The sequence below is a fragment of the Marmota flaviventris genome, chromosome 19 (assembly GCF_047511675.1).
Source record: "Marmota flaviventris isolate mMarFla1 chromosome 19, mMarFla1.hap1, whole genome shotgun sequence".
Classification (NCBI taxonomy): Eukaryota; Metazoa; Chordata; class Mammalia; order Rodentia; family Sciuridae; genus Marmota; species Marmota flaviventris.
The window spans coordinates 34773040-34800989 of record NC_092516.1 but is presented as its reverse complement, the minus strand read 5'-3'; the positions used below and the strand labels follow the sequence as shown (position 1 = coordinate 34800989).

The 27950-nt window shown below is 36.8% G+C and overlaps 1 protein-coding gene across 1 annotated transcript in view; it reads right to left on the bottom strand.

Moving 5' to 3' along the window:
• The window catches only part of Sdk1 (sidekick cell adhesion molecule 1), an 886283-nt gene that overhangs the window by 488008 nt on the left and 370325 nt on the right, over positions 1-27950 (bottom strand). The window contains exons 3-4 of the mRNA XM_027956222.2: positions 19559-19665; positions 17761-17908 (exon numbers count right to left, since the gene is read on the bottom strand). Coding sequence (XP_027812023.2) covers positions 17761-17908; positions 19559-19665 — 255 coding nt within the window. The remainder of the gene's footprint in view (positions 1-17760; positions 17909-19558; positions 19666-27950) is intronic.

Genomic DNA, 27950 nt, shown 5'->3' with positions numbered 1-27950 from the left:
ACTTACAACTCACATCACAGCATTCATTTCACTACTACTTCATCAGTCCCTTTCTACCTACTGCTATTAAGAATTTTGACTCTTATTCTCAAAAGGATTAAGGAAATATTTTTCACACCTCCAGATCGCATGAAAATAATCAGATTTACAAAATAAAATTCTGCTTTCTAAGAGTTGCTTGAACCAACAGAATAATTCCACCATTGCCTCTTTCTCTGTTGGAAACGCTCAAAGAAGTAATAATCCCACAGCCCCTCCCTATGATCCCCAGGACATATGTTCTAAGACCCCCAGTGGATGTCTGAAACCCTGAACACTATCAAACCCTAAACAACAGTGATTTTTCCTAGGTACCTGCAGTGCTGCCACAGAGTACCAGAGTTAATCCATCCTTCATGTTTTATGCTCTGGTGCCTCCTTTGCATCACTATTCATATGCTTTGGGGCTGTTATTAAGTAAAATAAGCTTATATGAACACAAACATGTGAAATTGCAACAATCTGATAACATGCAGGTAGCATATACAACATGGAGACATGGGACCAAGGCATGATTCATGTCCTCAGTGGGATGGAACAAGACTTCATCACTATACTCAAAATGGCAAGTAATTTAAAACTCATAAATTCTTTATTTCTGGAATTTTCCATTCAATACTTTAGGACTACAGCTGACTGAGGAACTGAAATAGAAAGGGAAACTGTAGATAAAGGGGATCTCCTGTAATAATGAGAAAACCAACAGTTATGATGGTCTTTCCTTAACCCAGGTACTAATCTAGGCCCTGTAGATTTACATGTGTTTTGACAGGTAATCCCACATCAGTTTGAGGCAGGCATTATCATTATCCCATCTTTACAGAAAAGGAAAGCAAAATCCTGAGAGGCTGAGTAGTGTGCTCAAGGCCACGTGGCTGTGATGTGTCAGAGCCAGGAGTCAAACCCAGGCATTCTGATTTCCAAGTTCACATTCTTAGCTACCATTTTGCATTGCTTCTTTCCAATGTTTACCTAAACATCCTAAAGATGTTAAGAAGAATATTAAGATAACAAAACTGTGCTAAATCGAGGACATTTTCCACGAAGAATTCAGAGTTTTTTAAAAATAATTTAATCACTAGATGCTTTTTCAAAAATTCCATGACTGCCACATTCTTTATTTCATCACAAGATCAAAGAAATGACTAAATCAGACCCAGGGCATTTATGATTTATTCAAATTCATAAAGAGTGTAGTAGATGAAGGCCAAGCACTAAATAACTAGACATTCCACTCACAACCAAGGATCAGAGATAAGCCAAAGGCAGGTTGCCAATGCCTCCTTTCTCTTCAAATTTAATTAACAGGAATACTGTTTTGCATTCATTTATACAGATAAAATTCTTAAATTTAACTAAAATTTATCTCAATAACTTTAATCCTTATAGAGTAGCTTCAAACCAGACTATGATTTCTCTTTATTTGTCCATTTTAAAATAAAGAAAAAGTTAATAAAAATATTGAGAGTGAATTAGTTGTTCAAAGTACTTGACATGACACAGATTTTCAGATAGAATACCAAATTCTATAAAGCACAGGTAAATGGTAATTTAGATCACTAAATTAGCTCATAATGGTTTCTCAGTGATTTTATAGAATGAAAAATAGATGTCAAAAAGACCATGAACACAGACTTCAAAAAGGTGATTTCCTAAATACCAAAAATTATTCAGCAGAGGTCATTCTCAAAACTGCTTCATGTATTAAGTTATAGGTCCCAACTATAAAAATATACACATTGTACATATCACCAGAGGACATAATTTATCTCTCGGATATAATAATTTACCTCTTCTAATAATGAATGGGCAAGTCTAGACTGAAGAAGGAAAGATTCATGCTCTCAAAGATAAATAAGTTCTAAGGATGCCTCCTCATTTATAACCTTCCAAGGTAAAACAGTGCAATTCCGTCAGCTATGATAAAAACCAAGCACTAAAACATGAAGAAAAATCATCCTGGGTGAAGCATGAACTAGTGCTGCTATGGTTGTCTGATCCCCAACTTTCTAATCTGTCCACAGCACATTTTTCCCAGGGGGCTTTCCAATTTATAGCCGTAGTGAGAGTGAAGGTGGACCTTTTCCCAACTAGGCTGTGGACCTGAGTCTGATATGTGCAGGTTTTACCCAAAGGTGATGGAAGCTCTAAAGATAGGCTCCTCCACCCCTCACCTGCTCTCTGCCTCTTACTTTTCTCCCTCACGCCTCCTATTCCCTGCCTCTGCTTTGTGGATCTCTTTTTATTCATTTTGTACTGAATTCACTTCCTATTGACTCAAGACTCCTCAGCCAGGCTGGAATTGGCTGAAAAGGCTGATTCCTGGTGGCTCCACGCCACCAGGCTTTCTTGCTGCCTCCTCTACATCTGCACTGTTGTAGCATCTTATCTCTGTACTTTTCTAAAGGTGGCAGATTCTCAGAGTTTGCATCTCTTCTCTCTAGAATCTCCCCCTGAAGGAGCCTGTCCATTCACATGGTTTCAAGTACTCCCTCCACATTGATTATTCCCTCTTCGGTATATCCAACCCCAGCTTTCCAGTGAGCTCCAGACATAGGTGTATGCAAATGTCTAGTCGATCTTTCTGCCTAGGATTTTCGTAAGTGTCTCAAACCCATCTGAATCTCTCTATCCTTACTTCAGAAAAATGTATACCCAAGGGCTCAAATTAGACCCTGACTCCATTGTACACTCAACCCAACCTCACGAGCTGACCACTCTCCTTTGACATAGCTTTTTTGTGTGTCCACTCTGCTTCACTTCTTCTGCCAAGTCTTAACCAAGGCTGCCAGTGCACTTTGCCAGGATTTCTGCAAAAGCTTCCAAAGTATTCTGTTTCCACTTTGACCCTTGTTATCCACTATTCACAGAGCAGACAGATTTTTTTAAATCAAATCAGATGACAGCACTCTCCTGTTTAAAAACTTTTCATTGCACCTGGAAAACTCCAAACCTGTTTCCCAAGACAAAGCCCCAGGTGATGTGGGCCCTACTCATCTGACCTGGGGCCACCCTCCTCATAGCACTGTGGTCACTCTGGCTTCCTTTCAGGTCTCAGAACTCACCAGACTCCTGCCCAACTTAGCTCCTCTGCAAATGCTGTGCCCAGCATCTAGCCCCAGCTTTTTGTGTCACTGGGTCCTCCTTCAAATTTTGGTATAAATGTTCTAACCTTGGACAAGGCTTCTATGATCATTTGATTATGTTTATGTGTTTGTGCTTTGCTAATTTTTATCAGTTTACCTTTATCAGACTGTGAATTTAGTGAGAATAGGAACCAGTGGAATGTGACCTAAAGGAGGCATCCCATGACAAGTACTTGTTGAAGGAAGGCATGCCTTTTCTTTACTCCACAGAACTCAGGCCAGAGAAGTACCATTGAAATGACTCAGTGAAGTATATGATGATGATCAGCAAAAGACAAAAGGGAAGAAAAAGAAAGAGAGCTGAGCTAAGGCCATGGATGTGTCAAAAGTCCCACAGTGTATACTCTTTCTGTATTAAATGTGCAGAGTGGACAAATCATTGAGACAGAAAGATTCATGGTTCCTGGAGCTAGAGAAGAGGTACGAAGGTGAATGACTACAAATGGGTACAAGATCTTCTTTCAGGTTAGAGGAAAATTTCTGATAGATAGTGGTGTTAGGTGTACAACACTGTGGATGTGCTAATGCCCCTGAACAGGACCTGAACACTTCACAAGTGAATTTTATGGTGGGTAGATTACATCTCAATAAAGCTGTTTAAAAAAAAAAAAAAAAGGCTACATGAGATGAACTGCTCTGAGGCAGCTAGAGCCCACTCACTAGACTACAAGCCCTCAAGAGCCAGGCCATTTTATTGATCTTTTTATCTGCAGAGCCTAGAACAGTGCTGAGACTTACTGACTGAATAATGACTAGATCCTAGGGACTGTCCCATTTGGAAGCAAATACTCTTGCCATTAGACCTAGCTAGGCTTCAATCAGTTCTGATTACAGCAGAGTGAGCCCTCATGAGAAATGATTTCACATTGAACACATCTGAAACTTGGTAATTCACAGAAGACTCCCATATCTGTGCCAGTATTTGATAATTATGAACAAACATAAAAATCCTATGAGGTAGGCAAGCCAGCTCACTATCCCTGCATTTCACAGAGGGAGAAAAGGAACTTCCCAGAACTTAGCAGTCTGCCCTGAGATGTGGCTACATATGGTATCACAATTCCCAATGCCACCCTCATGGGCAAGTGGAGATGAACTATGTCACAAGCATTCACAAAAATGACCAGAGCCCATTCGAGGGCTGAGGTCCATCCTGAGCTCCACCTCTAACATATTCTTTAGCTTTAAATCATTTACTCATTTTCTTTCCCATCCAGTTATCCACAGAATCTGTATGATAAGACTTCCTGTTTTCATTGATAGTATGACATGAGGACTGAGAGCAGTCCTGCAGATAGGTAAGAAAAGTGTTTGCCTCCACATCATTTGCATGGGCTGCATGTCTCTGACCCCTGCTTCTAGCTTCTATCCTCCTAAGGATCTTCCAGCTTCCTCCATTCCTCACCGCAGCCCCATCCAACAAAGGCAAGGTGTGTTTGTGTCAGACAGTCACAGGACTGCTGTACATTCACTTTACATGTGGGAAAAAAAAATGGAAACCCCCAAACATTGTTAGGTTTTTCTAGAACCAGAAAGTGACTGAGGAGGACAATTGGTTCTCAAGGCCACTCTTTCCACTCTAATCCAGTGTGCTCCCCATATTCCTCCAGCTCCCACACACTTTCCTTCATATGGTGATTGGCCTCATCCACTTCCAAGGACTCCACCTCAGTGGGCACTCCCCCCCGCACCCCGTGCATGAGTTGCCAACTGCAGCAGCTGCTCCCATCAACTGTAAGTGGCCTACCCTTACCTGCTTAAAAACACTTTACCCTCCCCAACCCCCACTCATTTCTTCTTTCCAGTCTACAACCTCCGTGCAGCCCCGACCATGAAGAGTTCCAAGCCCTGGCGTGGGACTCACATCACCTGAGCTCTAAGTACAGCTCTTCTTTTCTAGGGTTCCTTCTCCAGGGATAAGAGAACAGCCTCTCCCTTTCTCTAGTATATATGAGAATGTAACTTTGGTGGCCAATATTTCTGCTAAAGACCTGGGATTAAGACCAAATAGGACCAGATCACCATGATGAACAGTCTTCTAAGTGCCAGTGCAGACTGAATCCCAGTGATTCGTAGCTTTTCCATGGATGTACAGGTGCCAGGCATCCTGAAACATCGTCAGAAGGTGTGCTTAAGGACCATGCCTATGTCTGGATCCAACTAAATAGCCTTACAACTATTTTCCCAACTCCCTTTAGTTTTCGCAACTCGCTATTACAACAGTGTCCCTGGCCAGGGTCAAACCACATTTGCCTTTTAGGGAATTAGGTGCTTCAAGAGTTAAGTTTTACAGATGACATGAGCATAATTAGGTACTTCTTAAATGAATGAATGAACAAATGATGAAATGACCTGTATCTGAGGGAGAGTAGCACTGACACTGATAATTCAAACGAGATGCTGATAAAAGTCATTCATATTTGACTGGGTAATGAACTGTACATGAGATGCACAGTTGCGATGCCTCCCTAATTACGCAGTCAATATTAGAATGGTTTGAATTTCCCAAGGACATTGTCACTGAGGAAGAAGGGAAGGGGAAAGGGAGGGTAGATGGGGCATAATTCCTAACAGTCTGCACAGCAAGGCAACATTAAGCAAAGACTGAAAATTCATTTAGCAAAAACCACCTAAAAACAAAATTCCAAATGAGATGAGGAGTTGGTGACTCTGAATACTAATAATGTATGTTCATGTGTCTAATTAGAGTATAACAAGCAGAAGTGGGCATGACAATAATAATGCCACCACATGATGTTTACTTTACAGGTTAAGGTGTGTTTTTCCCACCTACAATTTTATTCCTCAAATAAATGTTTGCAGTCATAACTCCAAGAGCTTGGCAGGGCAGCTACTACTATCTCCATCTGAGATATCCCATTATCTCAGCTTTGCGGGAGGATAGTTATCTGACTTGCCCCAGGTCACAGATCCACTAGGGTCAGGGCTGAGACTGAGGCCCTCACTCAGTCCAGTGTACTTTGTCTGACCCCACCCTCCCAGGAGCCATATGCTATCTTATTTATTTATTCATTAATTCAAGAAATACTTATGTACTCATTTGATAAATATTCAGTGCTTAGTATGGGTGATCACTTTGGTTAAGTTGCTGGGCTTTTTCCTCGTATCCAAGGACTACAGTTAGTGCAAATAACCCAGGTATGCAATGAGTATAGACAGATGAGACAGCCATAAAGAAGCATTATTTCATAGTACTTACTATTAGATGCACTTAAAAATGCCTCTTGCATATGACTCTTTGCCATTTCAAAACATTATATGGACACAAATTTAAGAGCTCAAAAAGAGAAAGGTATGATTCAAATAAAACATTCCAAGCTTGACAACTTCAGAATTTATTGCTCATTAAAACTGTATTTTAATTATCCTAATTTTAATTAAAGCATTATGTAGAGTTGGTGAAATGCAATTATGAGCAACTGACTTAAGATGTATAATAGGCTAATATTTGTTAAGAAATGCATTATTGTCACTAGATCTGCTCATGTAAAATGAAGTGGCATTTTATTTCAAATGAAAAATTGGTACACAGAATATTAAACTCTTGTCATTAAAGTTAAACACAACCTTGCCAACCCAAATGGAACCAAGTCATTCTAAGAGCCCACACTTCTAGGGCTGTTCAGTTTACACAGATACAGTTCCTGGCCTGCCGCACACCTTCAGCTACCTGCAAACGCCAAGAGAGGATACTAGAAACCTCCATCACTCCAGCTGCACTAGGGAATGATGCAGACCTCAAACTTAACTGTCCACCTACTGCCAGCCAGTGCCCATGACCTGGTCTAACACAGCCTGTGAGGCAGCCCTCCTCACACCTCCTGACAATGTAAAAAAAAAAAATATGAAGTTTTCATAATAATCTTGGTCATGGAGGCTTTCACTGTGCCCAGTGGGATTCTGTGAAAAGCACAGGACAGGCAATGGAGTCAACAGGCTGGATACTATTTGTTGAACCCACATAATTTCCATCTTTTTCTTACCCACTCCGAGGGACACTAATTTGCCTCAGAATAACATTAGCTTAGATAAGCGAACTCTGTGACTTACCCTCCTGGATGTGGTCACAACAGCAACAACGGAAAGGATTTTCTGGGCTTTAGAAACTAGCACTTAGACTTGGAAAAGCACCAGGGGCATTTACAGGAGCTGAGTCCACTGGGACAGAAAGACTGTGCCCTGAGCTGCAGCATATTCTTTACCTGAGGGTTTGTCCCTTACACCCATTTTGCTGTGTGTCACAGAAGACATCTTCACAGCCATGCAGAGGAATGCATCTATACAGCATCTTCAAGGGTAAATACCCAGGCATTAGTTGTTTTTGTTTGTTTGTTTGTTTTTGAGGGGGGCATATAGCACAGTCTTCACTTCATTGGATACTAGTGGGCAAATTACCTTCTTGCTTATAATCTAACCTACCACTAAATCTCACTATTCTCGCTCCAAAAATCATGCTCCCTGCTGCATAAATGAAGCCGGGGTGCCCCAGGACATATACTTCTTTGGTGAGATTCCAAGCTGCCAGAGGCTGGAATCAAATGCCCAAAGGAGCAGTCCCAGGAGGCCTTCAGCACATCTAGTCTACCCAGAGCAAGCCCCCACCAAAGCCACAAGCAGGCACTAGCCAACCATTCCCACCCTTTCTCCTTCCAAGTCCCAGCTGCCTTAAAGCCCATGAGATCAGGCTATACTTGTATTTCTTCTCAGTGATGTCACTTCCAAGGCTCCAAATGCTCCATTTACCTATAGGCCCTGATCTCTGCCTTCCACTGACTACTGTCCTCACTCTAACACTGGCCTGGGTGCCTTAGTCCTCCCACAGCCACTGACCTTTATCTCCATACTCTCTCAGCCTCTCACTCTTGTGGTCACTCCCTAAACCTCATCAATCCTTCTCAAGTTCCAGTCTGAAGTCTAGACTTCAAATACTTCACAAGTTAGTCCAGTTTTCCCAGAAAACAGAGCCTTTGCAACAGCCTGTACACCAACCCTTTACAGCAGAGATCCCAGGACAGCAGGAGCAAGGAGGGCACAACCCACAGGAAAACCTCGGGGAGGTACGTAGAGATGGGGTGCTATACCTTATTTGCTGATACACATGCATTCAACTGTTCTAATTCTCTAATGATGAATGTTTGCCCCACAAAAAAATTCAACTCTATCATGTTACTGGATTGCATCACTTGATCTCTTTGGAAGGAGAAGCCCAATGTCTAGGATTAGATGAGTGGTCAAGGTGAGAATAAGAAGGCAGAGCCTAATACACCCACTTCCTCTCCTTTGCCCACTCAAACTATTCATCTAATCCACAGGTGCTCATAGTCTTCTAGCTGAATCATATTTGTCTGTCATTTCATCCCTAAATCCATCATCACACACTGCAACTGTACACTTGTACTCAAAGGATCCCACAGCCCCACAAGTCTCCCTGGATGATTATTCAAACCTTCACTTCTCTTCAAGTGGCACATGTCACCTCAAGCTCACAAGTTCATCCCAGTATTTAGAGAGAGTTCAAGTTTACAAAAAAAAAAAAAAAAAAATCCATCGATTTCTTACATCTATCAAACAACATACCTGCATACCTGTGTTCTGGTTTCTGACCTGTTAGGGTGGAAGCTGACCCAGACTTTGTTAAGGGCCTCGAAGCACCACCACATATAGTTATGGGACTGTACACTGCACAGCTGCAGGGCCCCATCCTTATTTGGGAATGCCCTCATCCCTAGCCCACATCCCCTCCATGAAGGTTTGCACCTCTCATGTATTTGCTCTCTCTTGAATCTTCCCAGCCCCACTCTCCCTCAGATAATTTCCACTGGCATATAAATATTCTCTGTTATTCCTCATCTTAGGGGAAAAGCACCACCTCGCCTTCATGTACCCACTAGGGACATCACACCATACTCAGCAGCCATTCACAGGGTCCCAAAGAGTTACCTCGACTTGCTGTCTCTATCTTTTATGCACATATTTTTAAATTACTAAACCTTTGTTAACTAGAGAAAATAAAATGAAGACCAACATTTCTAACATCCCATTACCTACTAAATTCAGTATCTTTTCTCAACCTTCATTTTTTTAGCAACTTGCTTAGGAATATAAATTTTCAGTCTTATCTGAAAATATCTTCACTTTCTCCTCAGTTTTGAATGTTAGTTTAGCAGGATGCAGAATTCTATGGCTTTCTGAAGGTATTATTACATTATCTTACACATTATTGCTGTCTATTTTCTAATTATTGTTCTTTCTGTGATGCTTTTAATATCATCGTTGTTGGGCTGGAGTTACAGTGAGCACTGGGTTCAATCTTCAGCACCACTTAAAAATAAATAAATAAAATAAAGGTATTATGTCCATCTACAACTAAAAAATATTAAAAAGATCTTTGTCTTTTAAGTTTTGTAGTTACATTATAACATGTATGGATGTGGATTTATTTGTACTCCATTTGAAGTTTGTTCTGTTTATTGACTCTGAAGACTCATCATTTGAGAAAACACTGTAGAAATGATATCTTTAAACATTATCTAACCCCCATTCTTTCCATTCCTTCTGGAAACTTCTGACATGTCTACTGATTATCCTTCTATCCTCTATCTTAGTCTTTCTCCATAGTTTCCATATTTCAATCTCTGTGCTTTATTCTGAGTATTTTCCTCAGATTTACCAGAATAACAGTTCTTATTTTAGCTGCATATTGCCTGCTCTTTTACTTTTTAAAAAATGAATACATTTTTCAAGTTGTGACATTTGAGTTTTCCTATTTGGTCTTTTTTTAAATCAGCACATGAAAAGATGTTCAACATCACTGGCCATTAAGGGAAATGAAAATTAAAAACTCAATGAGATACCATTATATACCTATCAGGATGACTGAAGTAAAATATAGAGACAACACCAAATGCTAGAGAGGAAGCAGAGAAACTCGATCATTCATATATTGCTGGTTCAATTATAAAATGGTATAGCCACTCTGGAAATTTTTCTAAACAACAACAGCAACAAAAATTCCTAAACATATAGCTCAGTCATTGCATTCCTGAGTGTTTATCTCAGAGAAAGAAAGTCTTATGTTCACACAAGAATCTTTTATAGCAGCTTTATTCATAGTGGCCCAAACTAGATACAAACCAGATGTGTTTCAACAGGGCAATGATAACACAAACTGAAGCACATCCACACCAAGGTGTACTACACAACAATGACAAGAAACCAACACTCCGTGAATGAATGTTGACAAGATCATTGACAAATCAGAGAATTATACTGAATAAAAAAGTCAACTACAAAAGACTACATATTGTATGATTCCACTTACACAAATTCTTGAAATGACAAAATTATAGAAAGAATAAGCAGATTAGTAATTGCCAGAGTTTAGAGAGGGGTTGAGGCAGGAGAAAACTAATTGTAGCCGCAAAAGAGCAATGTGGCAGATCACTGTATAGACAGAAATATTCTGTATCTTATTTGTATTATTGTCAGTATCCTGGATTGTGATACTATGCCCGTTTTTCAAGATTTACTGATATTGGTGAAAGAGTACATAGCAGCACTCTGAATTATTTCTTGTAGGTGCATGTGAATCTACAATTATCTCAAAACACCATTTAATTAAAAACTGAAAAAAAATTAAACAAGGTAAAACTGAAAAATACTGTAGAGTCCACATCTATGAGGTCCATAGAGTAGTTAAACTCATAGTCAGAAAATAGATTGGTGATTTCCAAGGGCTGCAGGGACGAGGGAGTGAAGAGTTAGTGTGTAATGAGTATAGAGCTCCAGTTTTCCAAGTTATGGGGGTGGATATTAGTAATGGCTGCACAACAACATGAATGTATTTAATGCCTCTGGACTACATGTTAAAATGGCAAATTTCATGTTATATAGATTTTTACCACAATTAAAACTTATTTTCAAAAACAAAATAAAAGGAAACCATCTTTCAAAGTATTCCCAGGTTTTACAGAATAAAACATATTCCTTTCCAGATTCTGGGGCCTACAGGGTCTCTGGGTCTCTTTTTGACTACTTGTCTGTACCTTCTCACCACACTTATCTGACCATACCATAGACTCTTAAGTTGTGCAAATACATGCAGCTCTTTCCTGTACCTGTCTGTCTTTGTCCTCTGCCTAGAACACACCTCTGCTGGGTCTGTGCATTGATAACTGCTTCCCACCCTTGGACATCACCCTAAGAGCCAGCACAGCAAGTGTGTTCTCAGAAATCCAAGGGCACTAACACTGCGTGGTTGTTGGCCTCTCTTCTCACCAGTAATGTGAGGATAATAACAGTACTGACCCACTGGGCTGCTGTGAGGATTAAATAAATCATTATATATGAAACACTTAAAAAGTGTCTGGCACTCAAAAATTGCTAATTATTGTTATTATTAAATATCATATTGAGAATATCACAGAAATTATGTTGAATAAATAAAGTAAGACACAAAAGATTTCATATTCAATGATTTCATTTCTATGAAATTTTAGGATAGGTAACAACTGATAATATATGGTAAAAGAAATTAGAATATTGGCAGGGCAAGACTGGAGGAAAGGGTGGAGGGAACTCTCTCCACTAGGATGGCGAGTTCTTCTGTGCACACAGTTGTTAAAATCCATCAGCCTGTGTGCTTGAAATTTGTACAGTTTGTTGTATATAAATTATAAATTGATAAAATGGCTTTTTAAAATGCCACTTCCATAAAGAGGCTGTCCTTCATGCTCAGTTTAAAGGAGCCTCACCCCAGCTCAGTGCTCTTTGCTATCTTGTCCTGCTCATGTCCTCTGAACCTTCATCCTCAACTGAGAAGACCCTGCTTACTAACCCATTCCTTCATCACTGACAGTTCTTTTAAGACTTCACTTTCCTTTCTCTACTTAGCATCCAGAACAGCACCTGGCACTAAATCAGTGCTCAGTTTATGGAATGCATAGAGGAAGGAAGAGAGAGGGAGAGACCAAACCGGCCAGAAGCACCCAACATCCATAAAAGCATTGTTCCATGTTAACACTGGAAAGAATCTTAGAAGTAGTCAATTCACCATCTTCATTTTTGACATGAGAAAATGGAAACAAAGGAGAAAAAGTAATTTGCCCAAGGTGAGAGTTGTAGCAAAAGCAGGTCTGGAAGCCATATCTCCTAGCCTTTTTTAGTTAAACTCAACATGGCTCAGTTTGCACATACAGATATACTCTATAACATTTACAAAATACCCATAAAATATAATATGAAAATTTTAAAAGCACATTATTTTGAAAGCTCAGTTAACTATAAAAATATTATTACAACCAGATCTACTTTATTCAAGCATTAAGTTGTGACTTCCAATACAAGTGTTAATTTAAACAAATTTTTCTTGGGGCAATTGAAATGAAATGGTAATAAGTTAATGGATGTGCAAGTATTTAAGCATGGACAATTATGACTCAGAATGTTTCCCAGTCACCTGGGATGCTGTTTACTGCCCATGCTTCACAGTCCAGATCATTACTGGCAAGCCGTCTATCGCAGTACTGACTGGAGGTTTGAAATATTTAACCATAAACTTCACAATTCCAGTAAAACACATGCAAAAACACTTATGCTTTCAGATTCCTGTCAGGTAGACTACAGGATGCAATTTAAACACAAAAATCTGCAATTAAGCAAAAGAATGGCATTGCTCAGACCTAGTTTTGGTGTCCTAATCTGATAACTGCCAACATAAATTCCCTCCCAGAGGTAAGAGAAGCATTACATGGCATCAAGATTCACATTTTGTAGTCTGAGAAATAGAAGGAAACAGAAAATATAAACCAAAGCACACACAGAAGAATTTTATTTTAAAATAAGACTATACTTATTTTAAAAAAGCTATTCTCATCTTTGATATGCAAAGATAGAAAATTAGCTGTTTGGTTTCAATAAATCATAAATAAACATGCATTTTTCATCTTATCATATAAATAAAACCCATAATTACCTATTCAAAATTCTGAATATAACTTATTCTCAATTCTTCCAAAATATCATTTGCTTTTCCAGGATATTTTTATGATCCAATAGCCTCTATTCTTGATGTTTGTTATTCTTATCTTTTTCCTCCTTCTGTTTACAGACCTTATCTGACTTTTTTCACATCCTTTATTCATTCTACTACCCTAGTGGTATGCTACACATACCACCAGGCGAAATATAGTTTAAGAAACAAAGATGTTTCAGAGGGTCAACACCCAGGGTCAGGGACTGGGTCTGATTAGAAAAATATCTGGGCCAGGTGCAGTGTCACACACTCAGGAGGCTGAGGCAGGAGTATCACCAGATTGAGGCCAGCTTCAGCAACTTAGCAGGACTCTGTTTCAAATAAAAAATAAAAAGGACCAAGGATATAGATGTAGAATGCCCTGGGTTCAATCCCCTGTACCCATGGGAGTTGGATGGGACAAAAAAAAAAAATTATTTGAATAGACAGAACCTACAGATTCAAATAGTTATTTCAATGCAGAATATCCAGAATGTTAAAAAAACAAAAACATAAAACGTTTCTTTTCTTGTCTCAAAGTTTTGATGGAAACCATACTATTAGGACAATGATGTTGTAAGAGCCCAAGTATTCAAAAGAGAACTGCTACAAAGTGGGCATGAGGATCTAGTTACTACCTCTCCTATCTACACTACAAAAGAAATGCTTAGCCTTTCTCCTCCCAGAGGTAGCAGAGGAAGCTTGGGAGAATGAAACCTCTGTCCTGGAATATATAGGTAACAAACATTGGAATGTGACTCTCAGGGTTAAAGCCTATGGGCAAGATGCTGAGACAGAGAGGTGCCAGCATATGAGCATGCACCTATTAGGGTAGACATACTAAATATTTTTTTTAATATTTATTTTTTAGCTTTCGGTGGACACAACATCTTTATTTTATTTTTATGTGGTGCTGAGGATTGAATCCAGCGCCCGTGCATGCCAGGCGAGCGCACTACTGCTTGAGCCACATCCCCAGCCCCGACATACTAAATCTTGACTGCACTAGTTGGAAGATTGCCTTTTTCCTTTTGTCCCTTCTTCCCATCTGTATCAGTTCTTCTTCAATTATAATTCCCCTCTGCCATGTAACCTATCATGTTCACATGTTCCCAGAATTAGGCCCTTGATGTCTTTGGGAGACTATTACATTATTTATTAGCTCCCTGGACCACAGAGCAACCCTGGTAACTGCTGAGCCCTCTCCTATTATTCAGTTCTATAATTCCCTATACTCCAAAAAAAAAAAAAAAGTCTTTTTTTCAAAAGACAACCAAAGTCAACCTCTGTGACTTTCAGACAAGACTGATGCAATGAGAGCCCTTGGACCTGCTGGCTCGTATGTTTCATAGGTTTGTAAAAAGCTTTAAATATCATTAACATGCCAAATTTAACCTAGATATCTTTGCTAACCTTGGGTCTGATACATACAACTATCTAATCATTGGTTCCTTTTGGCTACGCAAATATACACCTCAAATTTCACATGTCCAAAAGAAACTGCAGACACCACCATCAAATCCCACCCACATATTTACAAAACTTGCTTCTCCCCAAAATGTCTCCCCATATCAGGAAAAGTTAATTCTACCCTATCAGTTGATCAGGCCAGAAATCTTAAGCTTCCCTTTCCCAGAAGGAAATCTTATTAGATTCTAGTTTTGAAATATAGCAATAACTGATACCTCTACACAAATCTAGGTTAATCTAAATATAACCTATATAAGAAGATCAATGTTCCCATGTGTACAATGCACTTTGGGCTAAATATTCTAGATTTTCAAGGCACCTCTGGTGGTGCAGAATACATCTGATGCCATCAGATTTTTGCCTGCCAACCATCTGGGCAGGAGCAAAAGAGAAATGCCTTTCCATGTTAGTCAGAAGTGAAACTTTGATTCAAATTGAAAGCCAGTCTTCTACATGAATGAGGAAAAAGACAAACAATATATGGAAAAAATGACCAAGAGTATGAAGAAAGTTCAGCGAGTAAAGTGAAAAGAAGAATTAGCCTGATACAGAAGAGAGAATGATGTGTAGACCTGGGTTGGAATTTTAGCTCATCAGCTGTGCCCTTAGGTAAGTCTGCAGCGCTAATTTGCAGTTCTGAAGGTTGTAAGTAGAACTAATTATACTTGCCTCAGAAGCCAATTGTGAGGATTAGAGAAGATACGTTTCAAGAGGTCCTCAACAAATAATAGCCACCAAGATTAATAGGCTATTTAACTAATTTTTCAACTTGGGAAACAAGACTTACTGTTTATCTTCAAAATGAAAAAAAAAATAATAATTTACGTCTAAGCCTAAAAGCTCAACATGAGATAATGTTAACAAATAGTGGGAGGGGTAAAGAGGTTTCTCTGCCTAGACAAAGTTCCCTCACTCCTGTTGGGTCAGGAAACTGACTGAAGAGACTTAAGGCAGATGCAATGTTTCAATGTGTATGAGGCTTCCAGCCAAATGTTCCAGGTTGGAAAAGCTCCTCTGATGATGTACATCTGATGCCATCTGACTTTTGCCTGCCAACCATCTGGGCAGGAGCAATGCAGGAATGTCTTTCCATCTTTAGTCAAAAGTGGAATTTTTAGAAGTAGAAAGCATATATAAATGATATATAAATTTGTGAAGAAAGCCATGCATTTACTGATTTATGATATCTTGCATAGCAGGTACTTAATAAATGTGGAGTGATTATGAGGTGGAAAATATGAAGCTAAAAGGCCTTGCAGAAGTGTAAATATCCATAATCAGTCTCATTTCATCTCTTTTAAAAGAGGTATACCAGCACATTGTTTCACTGAGATTGGATGTTTATCAGTAGCATCACAATTGTAAGCAGACCATTTGTTTGATGGGACACTAAACTAAAGCCCTAACAGTATTTTTACTTTATTAGCTCATTAGGAATTAAACACTCTTTAGCACGAATCTGCAAACTTAAAAAAGCTCATGAAATTAAGTGTTATTTTATTGTGTACCCTTTCATACTTCTTGAATAAACATTATCTTATAAATAAAGCTAAACCACAAGTTAATAAATTAATACATGCTTATTTGCTATCAAGTTAAAATAACCCTTCCACCATATATTTTACTGTAATTGATAATAATTAAGAAGAAGCTTGATTCAATCTACCTCCCCATCCCTGGTACCAATTTTCCCCTAGCAATTATTCCTCTTTCACCTGTCATACTGTGTTCAACACTGGAAGCTTCCAGAACATTCATATAAAACTCTGAGCTGCCATTTGCTCAGTCTAACAATTTCCTAAGGCAATGAGATATTGATCCTTCATTTTTTTTGTTTCACCCAAACTCGAAAGGCATCTGCAATGATTGGAATCAATATAAAGGTGGATATCTAAGTCACTTTTCTCAAAACAAAAACAAAAGAGATAGCAGTTATTCCATTTTCTAAGATCATTCATAGTTTTAGAATTTAAAAATATGGCTTTTACATATATTTCATGTTTTTTTTTTCTGTTTCAATAACCAAAATAGAAACATTTGCTAAATAAGCTTATGGATATTCTAGATTCAAAAAGTGTTCCAATACCTAGGTGGACAAATGACAAAATCGGGCTTAAAGAAGAGATTCCATGGGTACTCCGATAGGGGAGAAAGAAGGTTTATGCCACAGTCACTTTCATAATTTCAATTGAAATCTTTTCAACAAATTGTCTTAGAAATGTTCTTTTTGAAAAACAAAACACACAAAAGCTTCTTCCCATCATGAATTTTTATGTAAATGCAACCAATTGGCAGTATAAATATTTGACTTTTACTCCAAGCTTACAGCATTTCATGATCCTCTTGGAAATTATCATCCTTGAAACCTTTATATTTGGAATATTGTCTTTAGATTGCAAAATGCCTAGTTATGAAATATATATCAAATGTTCGTTTTAATCACTTAAATCTCCAAATGAAGAAAACCTGTCTGGCATTAGATAAATATCTTGAATGTGGGATAGGCAAGAACACCTTGAAATAATGCTTAACTAATCACAAAACGACTATTCTGCAATAGATGGGGCGAGCCACTAATTAGACAAAAGGAAATAAAACTGTCATGGTAGGATAAAAGGATAAAGAGAAATAAGCAGTAATTACTGTTTTATCGTCGGAGAAAGTAGTATCAAACATGGCTCAATAAAAAGAGGAGGGAAATCCCACAGCTGTACAAGTAAATACCAGGCTGGTTAAACCAGAACTAGAAGCTAGATACAATTCAAGAATGACCATGACACCTTAAACTCCATCCAAGAACAGAAAGAATGGGCTACAAAGAGTGGGCAGGAATTCTTTAGGTTCCGGGTGTGCAACATACTGAAGAATAATATTACATGGGCACTGCTTAAGCTGTTTAAAAATGACCAAACCAGTCTCAAAATAGCTATTTATTAAGGACTGAGTTAGGACTCCTAGACAAGGCTATTCTTTTCAAATCACTGGTAACCTTAATTGGTTCACTTAATATGTAAATGGTGCCAGTGAGCATAATCAATTGTATCTGAAGCTTTAATGTTTAAAGAAACTTACATTCTGTTGCTTGGAATAATCTTGTGCCCTTCTCTAAACCAGGTCACTTGAGGTCTGGGGCAGCTGGTGATGGGCAGTAAGTTTAGAACTGCTGCATGTCCTTGTGAAACAGTCTTCCTCTGGTCTGAATTCATGAAATTTCCCATATCTGCAGAGAGAAATTAGATTTTTTAAGTCTAGAAAACAATTTGTGGGGAGAGTAGAGGTTGGAAATGGAAATAACTATATTTTACAGTAAAGTTGGCAATGATGCTAGTCTTAACAATAAGACTGGCGAGGCTGAAGTGCAGCACTGTCAAGCACAGATCTGGCTGGAAAGAAGCAAGAGGCAAAGCCCCACACCTCCAAAGTAGCCAAGAAGCTTACTACTCCGCAGAGTCACACCTCCTTTATCTTACTGTAACAACAAAGAGGATGATTGCAACTGCTTGCAACACTAAAATAAACTGCTGCAAAGTATCCTAGAGGTACAGGAAGCTGTTGTCAGAAAGCTGTTGGAACTGTGAAAAAATGCTTCTGGACCTCTCCCAGCTACCAAATCTTTCAGGCCTGTTCTCCCCAGCACCAGTTCTTGCTCCACTTGGTTTCTCCTCCTATTCATTTCTGGGGTGACTGCCTCCCTAGCAGGTATTTTGGGAGCAATATTTTCTAACTAGTGTGGAGTTTATAAGGAGTTTTCTTACCTATTCACTGTTGACTTAATTTGGGTCACTCTTGTTCTAATGGTTAAAAACATAAAAATGAGGTCAACGGGAAAAAAACAGCAATTCAAATGTAGATATAAATGGCTAATTTTTAAAATGGTACCTTGAAATTTTTGAAAAATACCCATATTATGATTAGATACAGATTAATGTGTACAAACATAGATATGGCAAAACACTACATTTTAAAATGTATATTAACTTGGAATTTTCCCTAAGAAAGCTGTATTATCTATGGCTTTCTCATTCAATTATTATTATATTTTTTGCAGTAAGATTTTTACCTTTTTTTAAAAAATTATTTTTGATGTAACATTGTATAATATTTGAGGGAAAGATAAAACAAACCAATGAATCAGATTAAGAAAATATCCATGGTTACTTTAAAGTAAAGAGAAATTTGTTATCAAAGGGAAGGAGAAAAGGAAGTTAAGAAAACATCTAAGAGCTATAGATGAAGGGCAGAAATAAGGATATAAATAATTAACCAAGGAGAAGTACAAACTCAATTGTATAAAATAGAATTTAATATATTATAATAAATTCCAGGCTCTTAACTTACTCAAATATGGTTTGGGTATTGATCTGTACTCTATTTATTATATTTTCAAATATCCTATTGAATAAAAATTATGAATTATTCTGTACACAGATTTAGCTGAATGACTTCATCATCACATGTCAAAAAAACTTATGCCTGCCTAGTGATTTAAAAACAGAACTGCACATGTACAGTATCAGTACTGAATTCTGTATAATATAAGATAAGAGCATCTAACTGATTCATCAAACAAAAGTCATTTTATTCCTTTTTGCACCCCCCAGTGCCTTTCGGAGGTCCCTACTGCACCCTCCCCAGTGCCTTATGGAGGTCCTTAACCTTTTCCATTGGAAAACATGACATCTGCCTCATTAGTCCCTCACCTGGCCATCCACACTAGCATTCACTCCTCTCTCACCAATTTCAACAATCATTCTATTTGACTTGAATCAACAATAAACTTAGTCCCTACAAAGGCTAAACATGATTTTGATTTGCTCCCCACAGCTGCTCTGTCTTGTTAACATCACAGGTCCCTCTACTGAATACATACATGCAACTTGAACTTCTGATTTTCTTTGTAATAGCGCACCCATCCGGTTTCGCACCACACAGCGGTAAAATCCAGCATCGAGCTTCTGCAAAGATGGAATAACATACCTGCCAAATTAAAAAAAAAATGTTAGTGGTCATATCTGGACAACATTGGCATCACATCTAGCAGGTGCTCAGCTAACATTTATTTTTGGTAACATAAGATCTAAGCAACCCTTCCCTGACCAAGGTACTAACAGCAACTATGAGTTATTTGTGAGATAATTTCACCTTTATTTGTAAGTACAAAGAACCATTCAAAAAATAAACGTGTGAAAGATCAGTAGAGTAGAGGAAGGAGAATTAGGGGAGGGAAGAGGGAAGTAAAAGGGTGGGAAGGGATACTGAAATTAATTTCATCCACGTATGATTTTGTCAAAATGAATCCATCTACTATGTATAATACTCCAATAAGAAAAAGAGTAAGGTTTGAGCAAACCAGCTAATATTCAAACTTTATAAGGAACTCTGCAGTGAAAGAGAGAACTCAATTAAAACATGGGCAAAGGAGCTGAACGGGTATTTCTCCAAAGATAATGTTCAAATGGCCAACATTTATATAAAAAGGTGCTCAACATCATTAGTCATAAAGAAATAAAATGAAATGTTACCTCACACCTGTTAGAACGCTATTTTTAAAACAAGGAAAAACAACAAATGAGTTGGATATGGTGGTACATGACTATAACCCCAGTTACTCAGGAGGCTGGGAAAAGAAGATTGAAAGTTCAAGGCCAAACTTGGTAACTTAGTAAGACCCTGTCTCCAAACAAAATAAAAAGGGGTGGGTATGTAGTTCAGTGATAAAGTGCTAATGTGGTATTCAAGAGTCCCTGAGTTTGATACCTGATAACAAACACACTCCTCCTCCTCCTCCTCGTCCTCCTCCTCATCATCATCATAAATGATGTAAAGGTGTACAGAACAGGGTATCCTTTACACCACTGGTGGGAATGTGTACTAGTATAATCATTGAAGAAAACAAGAATGAAGGATTCCTAAAAAATTAAAAATAGAGGGTTGGGGTTGTGGCTAAGCAGTAGAGCTCTCATCTAGCACAAGCGAGGCCCTGGGTTTGATCCTTAGCACCACATAAAAACAAACAAACAAACAAACATATTATGTTCAACTACAACTAAAAAATAAACATTAAAAAATTAAAAATAGAAATACCATTGAGCCCACAATGCCACTTTTGGGTACATATATGAAGGTATTGGAATTAGTATCTTAAAAAAGTATCTGCAATCCTATGTCATTTGCAGTTCCACAATAGTCAAGATCTGGAAACAACCTAAGTATCTGTCAACAGATTAACAAAGAAAATGTGGTATATGCACATTCAGCAGTATTATTCAGTCTAAAAAAGAAGAAAATCATGCCATTTCCACAACAGCATGGATAAACCCAAAGGACATTATGTTAAGGGAAATAAGTGAGAAACACAAGGACACACACAACATGATGATATTTGTAAGATGAACCTAAAATATTAAGCCAATAGAAGCAGAGAGCAGAATGGGGGCTGTCAGAAGTTAGTAGGAGGGTAAATAAGAAGGTAGCAAAGGAAGCAAAGATTTTGTTACATAAGAGGAAAGAGTCATAGAGATCAAATGAGCTTACAGTGCTTATAGTTAACAATACAATATTGCATATTTAAAAACAAAAGTAATAATGAAAAAAAGTGGCATTTGGGGGATGATAGAGAGCTTGCATTGTGGATTGTGGCCTTGGCTTCATGAGTATATACTTACCTCCAAACTCACCAAGTTCTGTAACTAGATAGGTTAACTATCTCCGAAGAAAGAAACACCTAATTGTTTTACAAAACACATTCCTTCATGTGCAAAGAAGGGCACCATAAAAAAAAAATGTTGTCTTACATTTTCTTTAATTGTTGAAGAACTTCAACAATTCATGAGATTTGTCATTACATACTCTTACATGCACACAATATAAATGATATAACAATATAATTTGGCCAATATCATTCCCCAGTATTTCTTCTTTCCCTCCTCCTGGTTCTTTTCCTCTACTCTACTGGTATCCCTTCCATTTTCATGAGATCCACCCTATATCTTTCTTTTCCTTTATCCTCCCTAGCTTCCACAAACAAGAGAAAACATACCACCTTTGATTTTCTGAATATGGTTTATCTCATTTAACATAATTCTCTCAAGTTCCATCCAATTTCCTGCAAATGACATAAATTCACTCTTGATTATGGCTGAATAAAACTCTATTGTGTATATATATACACCACGTTTTGTTTACCCATTCATTTATGGGCATCTATGCTGGTTCCATAATTTGACTATTGTGAATTGTGCTACAATAAACATGGGTATGCATGCATCACTATGGTATGGCGACTTTAATACTTTTAGGATAAATACCACAGAGTGGTGTATCTATGCTTTATGGTAGTTCAATTACTAGTCTACTGAGGAAACTCCACACTGATTTCCATAATGGTTGCACTAATATACAATTCCACCAACAGCATAAAATGTTTATTTTTCTCTATATCTTCTCCCACATTTATTATTGTTTATATTCTTGATGGCTGCCATTCTGATTGATGTGAGATGAAATCTCATTGTAGTTTTGATTTGCATTTCCCTAATTGCTAAAAATATTAGGAACTTTTTTCATGTATTTGTTGACCATTTGTATTATTTTGAGAAATTTCTATTTAACTCATTTGACTATTCATCAGATTATTTGTTTTTTTTTATGTGTGTGTGTGTGTATGTGTGATCTTCACATATTCTGGATACTAATCCTCTGTCAGAAGAGTAGTTAGCAAAGATTTTTTTTCAATTCTGTAGGTTCACTCCTCACGTTCTTAATTGTTTCTTTTGCTGTGCAGAAACTTTTAAATTTGGTACTATCCCATTTATTAATTCTTGGTATTATTTCCTGAGCTTTAGGGGTGCTATTGAGAAAGTCATTCCCTGTGTCTACAGGTTCAATTATTGACCTTACATTTTATTCCAGGAGGTGCAGAGTTTCTAATTCCTAGGTCTTTGAGCCAATTTGAGTTGACTTTTGTGCAGGGTGAAGAAGAAGGATCTACTCTCATTCCTCTCCATAGGGACAACCCAGTTTTCCAGCACCATTTGATTAAATGGATGTCTTTTCTCCAGTGTGTGCTTTGGGCACCTTTGTTAAGGATCAGATGACTGTTTCTGTTTGGGTTTCTCTGTATCTTCTGTTTTGGTCCATTGGTCTATGTGTCTGCAGGTTTTGTTACTGTAGCTCTGTAGTATAATTTGAAGTCAGGTATTATGATGCCTCCTACATTGCATTTTTTTGTCTTAGAAATACTGTGGCTATTTTGAGTCTTTTTCCCCACCAAATGAATTTTAGGACTGTTTTTTCTAGTTATTTGAAGAATGTCATGGGTACTTTGATGGGGACTGTATTTAATCTGTATACTGCTTTTGTTAATATGACCATTTTACAACATTAATTTTGCCTATCCAGGAACATGGGCATTATTTCCATCTTCTAAGGTCTTTTTGATTTCTTTCTTCAGCATCCTAGAGTTTTCATTTTAGAAGTCATTTATCTTCTTAGTTATATTTATTCCTAGGTGGTGGTTATTGGGTTTATTTTCATTTTTAATTTTTTTGAGGCTATTGTGAATGGAACCGTTTTCCTGATTTCTTTCTTAGCAGATTCATTACTGGTATAAAGGAAAGCTATTGATTTTTTGTATGTTGAGTTTTTAACCTGGTTTTTATTAAATTTGTTTATTAGCTCTACTAGTCCTCTGGTGGAGTTTTATGGATTTCTAAACACAAGGTCATATCACGAGCAAACAGTGATAATTTGGCTTCTTTCTTTCCTGTTTAAATCCCTTTTATTTCCTTCTCTTGCCTAATTGCTCTAGCTAGAGTTCCTAGTACAACAGGAAGGGTGTACAATGCACATTCTTGTCTTTTTAAAAATTATTTTAAAGGAAATGCTTTCAGTTTTTCCACATTCATTATGATGATGGCCTTGGGTTTTTCATAGATAGCCTTTATGAGACTACATATATGCTGAGTTAAGTTCCTTCTATTTCTAGTTTTTTCAGTATTTTTATCATGAATATATAATGAATTTTATCAAAGGCTTTCTCCTTTTATAAGGAGAAATGACTATGTGATTTTTGTCATTAATTCTATTTATGTGGTGAATTACATTATTGATTTGCATATGTTAAACCATACTTGCTTCCTTGGAATAAAACCAACTTGGCCATGATGTACAATCTTAATATGTTAAATGTGGTTTGCTAATGTTTTTTTAAGGATTTTTTTCATTTAATTTCATTAGGGATATTTGTCTGGACTTTTCTTGATGTGTCCTTATCTGGTGTATCACAGTGATACTGGCTACATAGAATGAGTTTAGAAGTGTTCCATACCTTTCCATTTCATGGAATAATTTGAGGAACATTGGCATTAGTTCTCTTTTAAAGGTCTGTTAAAATACAGCTAATAAAATACCACCTGGTCCTGGGCTTTTCTTTATTGTAAGGCTTTCTTATACTGCTTCTATTTCATTGCTGCTTATTGGTCTGTTTAGGTTTTATATCTCTTATTTACTCAATTTTGGCACCTCATATGTATTTAGAAATGTACCCATTTCTTCTAGGTTTTCCAATTTTTTAGAGTGTAAATTAAAAAACAGTCCCTAATGATCCTCTGGATTTCTGCAATGTCTATGATGATTTCTTCTTTCTCGTGTGTCAATCTATTTTTTCAAAGAACCAACTCTTTGTTTTGTTGTTTTAGTATTTATTTCATTGATTTCAGCTCTAATCTTAATTATTTTCTTCCTCCTACTGGTCTTGAAGTTGGTTTATTCTTTTTTTTCAAGGGTCTTGAGGTGCATCATTAGGTTGTTTATTTGGAATCCTTCTGATTTTCTTACATAGGCATTCATAGCGATAAACCTCTATCACTACTCTCATTTGATTCTAAGAATTTCTTAAATTTCTCCCCTGATTTCTTCTATCACATATTTGTCTTTCAAAACTGTATTTATATAATTTCTGTAGCTTTTTCTGTGTTGATTTCTAATTTCTTTCTAAATATGTAACTTTTTGTTAGTCTATATTATAATAAAATGTATACTCTAAAATTTATAAAATAGATAATTTTTGAATGTGTAAATAAAACAGAGTAAGATCTGAGGTTTGAATACTCTTTACATATACAAAGGTATTTACTATGAGAAAGAGAAAGAGCTAAAATCAAATCAGATGATAACTATATTCTTAAAAGGAGGAGAAAACACAGTGATGCTCCCCTTTATTAAAATGATGTTCTGGTAATAGTTACCTACAAATGAAAAATATGTCCTCTTACAAATTGTCATCAGAGAAGCATGTTTAAAATGAGGTAAAAACTAAAGCATGTAGTATGCTTTATTTGTTCAGTTCCAAGCATACCTTAAAATCATTTCTATTCAACTATTCTTTTTATTCAAGAGGGTCCAATTATTCTGAGAAAAGAACTGATAGGACTAATTTTAGGTGAATAAAATTTTGAAAATACAGGTAATTTGACATTAAGCAAATATTAATCAAAATATGTTTTCCCTCTGAAATTGTTCTTGAGATCTATGGCAAGATTTGTAAAATCTTTAATGATAAAAAAATATTGCTGAGCTTTTCTTTAAAAATTATTCTATTATGAAGAAGAGTTCATCTCAAACAAAATTAATTAATGAAGACAATCAGAATAATATCAAACTGAACACAGAGAGTCAATTCCATTTATTTAAATTACAAATCAGAATTAGAAGGCTGAGCAGCTTGATTATTATATACTGTGATTCTAATAAGGAAGAGTTTTGAGATTCAGTTAAAACAAAATCAGCACAAATTTTTAGAAAAGAAGTAGTACAGGTATAGGTCACTGTAGTACAGATTTGAAAAAATACAAGGACAATTTTATTATATAATTGTTTTTAGTCTACTTTTTTCTTTTTTGCAGTGTCCTAAATAGATCTAAATTCTTATGAATTTCTATAATAATCCTATGTACTAATGCACAAAAATAGCAGTGCTTTCAAACACCAGGGAGAAGCAGATACAAAATTGAATATTAGGCATATGCTGTTTTGTATCATCTCTTTAATCTAATGTCTCACCAGGGAAAACAATCCAAAAAAGTTGCAAAGTCTTACACCTATTACCAGACTTCCTATACAAATTATGTTCACCTAACAGATGGGAATATTCATTGTAAGTCTATTGTTTATAAACACACATTTTTAAGCAGAGAAAGTTTCCTGGCTCTATATAAGAAAGTATGATAAAATCTTAGCACCATATGCCTCTAAGATATAGGAAATGCCTGCTCCTGTTCCCAACAAACACAGCAGGGAATGTTTGTATTCTCTTTATCAAGGCAGAATTCTATGAGACTAACAGAGTATTTTCCAGGGCTAGTCCATTACAAGAAATAATACATTAAAAAAACTAAATAGGTAACTCTAATAAAACCAAGGATTTATTTATTTATTTTTATTTTTTATTTTTTGTGGTGCTGGGGATTGAACCCAGTGCCTTAGGCATGGAAGGCAAGTACTCTACCAAGTGAGCTAATGCAAATAATAATAATAATAATAATAATACTCATGTATAATGGCATAATTTGGCATGAACATACTTTATATACAGACTTACAAAAAATTGTGCTGTGAATGGATAATTATGATTGTAATGCATTCCATTATTGTCATGTATGTAAAAAATTTTAAAAAAAGAAGGAGATATCTACCACTCTGAATGGGCCACTAGAAGGACCCAAGAATTTCTCTAGGAAGCAGTCTCAGGACCATATTAGTCCATGAACAAATAATTGCCTGGCTACCACTGGAGTGGACATGTGGCAAGCTTGGTCTACCTAGGATCTGAACCACTTCCCTATATTTGGAGAGGTCTCCATTCTACAAGTCTTGGTAGAGACAGAGCTCATTTCAAATTAATGGACAAAATATGTAGATACAAATAGCCTAATCAATAAATGGGCAAATGAACTGACAAAATAAGAAATACAAATGGACAACAAGTAAATGAGAAAATGTTTAATATATTTAGCAATTAGAAAAATGCACATCAAAACTACACAGAGATTTCATTTCATTCCAGTTAGAACAGCAGCCATCAAGAGTACAAATAATAACAAATACTGGAGAATAATGTGGGGGCAAAGAAATACTTCTACACTGTTGGTGGGCATAACCACTATGGAAATCAGTATGGAATTTCCTCAAAAGACTAGGAATGGAACCACCATGCGACCCACCATACCGCTCCTCAATATTTACTCTAAAGAATTAAAGTCATCATACATGCATACATATGTGATACATGCATACCTATGTTCATAGCAGCATAAGTTACAGTTGCCAAGTCATAAAACCAGCCTAGGTGTCCCTCAAGAGAAGAAAGGACAAAAAAAATGTGGACTATATATACAATGGAGTTTTATTTAGCCATAAAGAAAAACAAAATTATGTTATTTAAAGGAAAACAGATGGAACTTGAGAACATATTAAGTAAAATAAGCTAAACTTAGAAAGGAAGAGCTGCATGTTTCTCTCTGTCTTGGAGCTGGAGAGAAGTGGGGAGATGTTTACATAGAGTGGCAATCTCATGAAAATCTAAAGGAGATCAATAGAATAGAGGAAAGGGTCCAGGGAAAGGGCAGAGAGGAGGGAAAGGGGTGGTACTGGGAACAAAATTACCAAATTATATTGTTATGTTGTGTGCATGTATGAATATATAGCACCAATCCCAATATTATGTATAATTATAATGCACCCATAACAAATTTTTAAACTACAAAAGAGCAAACAATAGAGTTAATATTGAAATGTGAAATGTTCCCTAAGACTCTTTATCCGGATCTCTGTTATGTGATTTTTATTAACATAAATAATATTGCAGGAACCATTAATTCTTCATTCATTTCTGCCTTTCTTTAATGAAGGCAGGGCAGGAAAGGTAAAATCTGCATTAAATGAAACATGGACATATGACTGGAACCACTCTGTGAAATCTAGCATTATTAGGATTAAATACTTTCTCAAGTCAGTAAGAAATGGTATGTCAGAAAACCTTTGGGAAAGAAGATATTGATTTTTTTATGGTTAAAAATCTTTTATTCCATCTCCAATTACTTCTTTATAATGCCAGATTCTTTGTGGACATAAAAATTGGAACAATTATATCCAGGATGGAGGAATGAAGGCGATGTTAGTTTCTACATAGTTAAAAATATCCATATCAAGACAAAATGGAAAAAGACAGTAAAAGAGTAAGTACTATAATATAAGAATAAGTG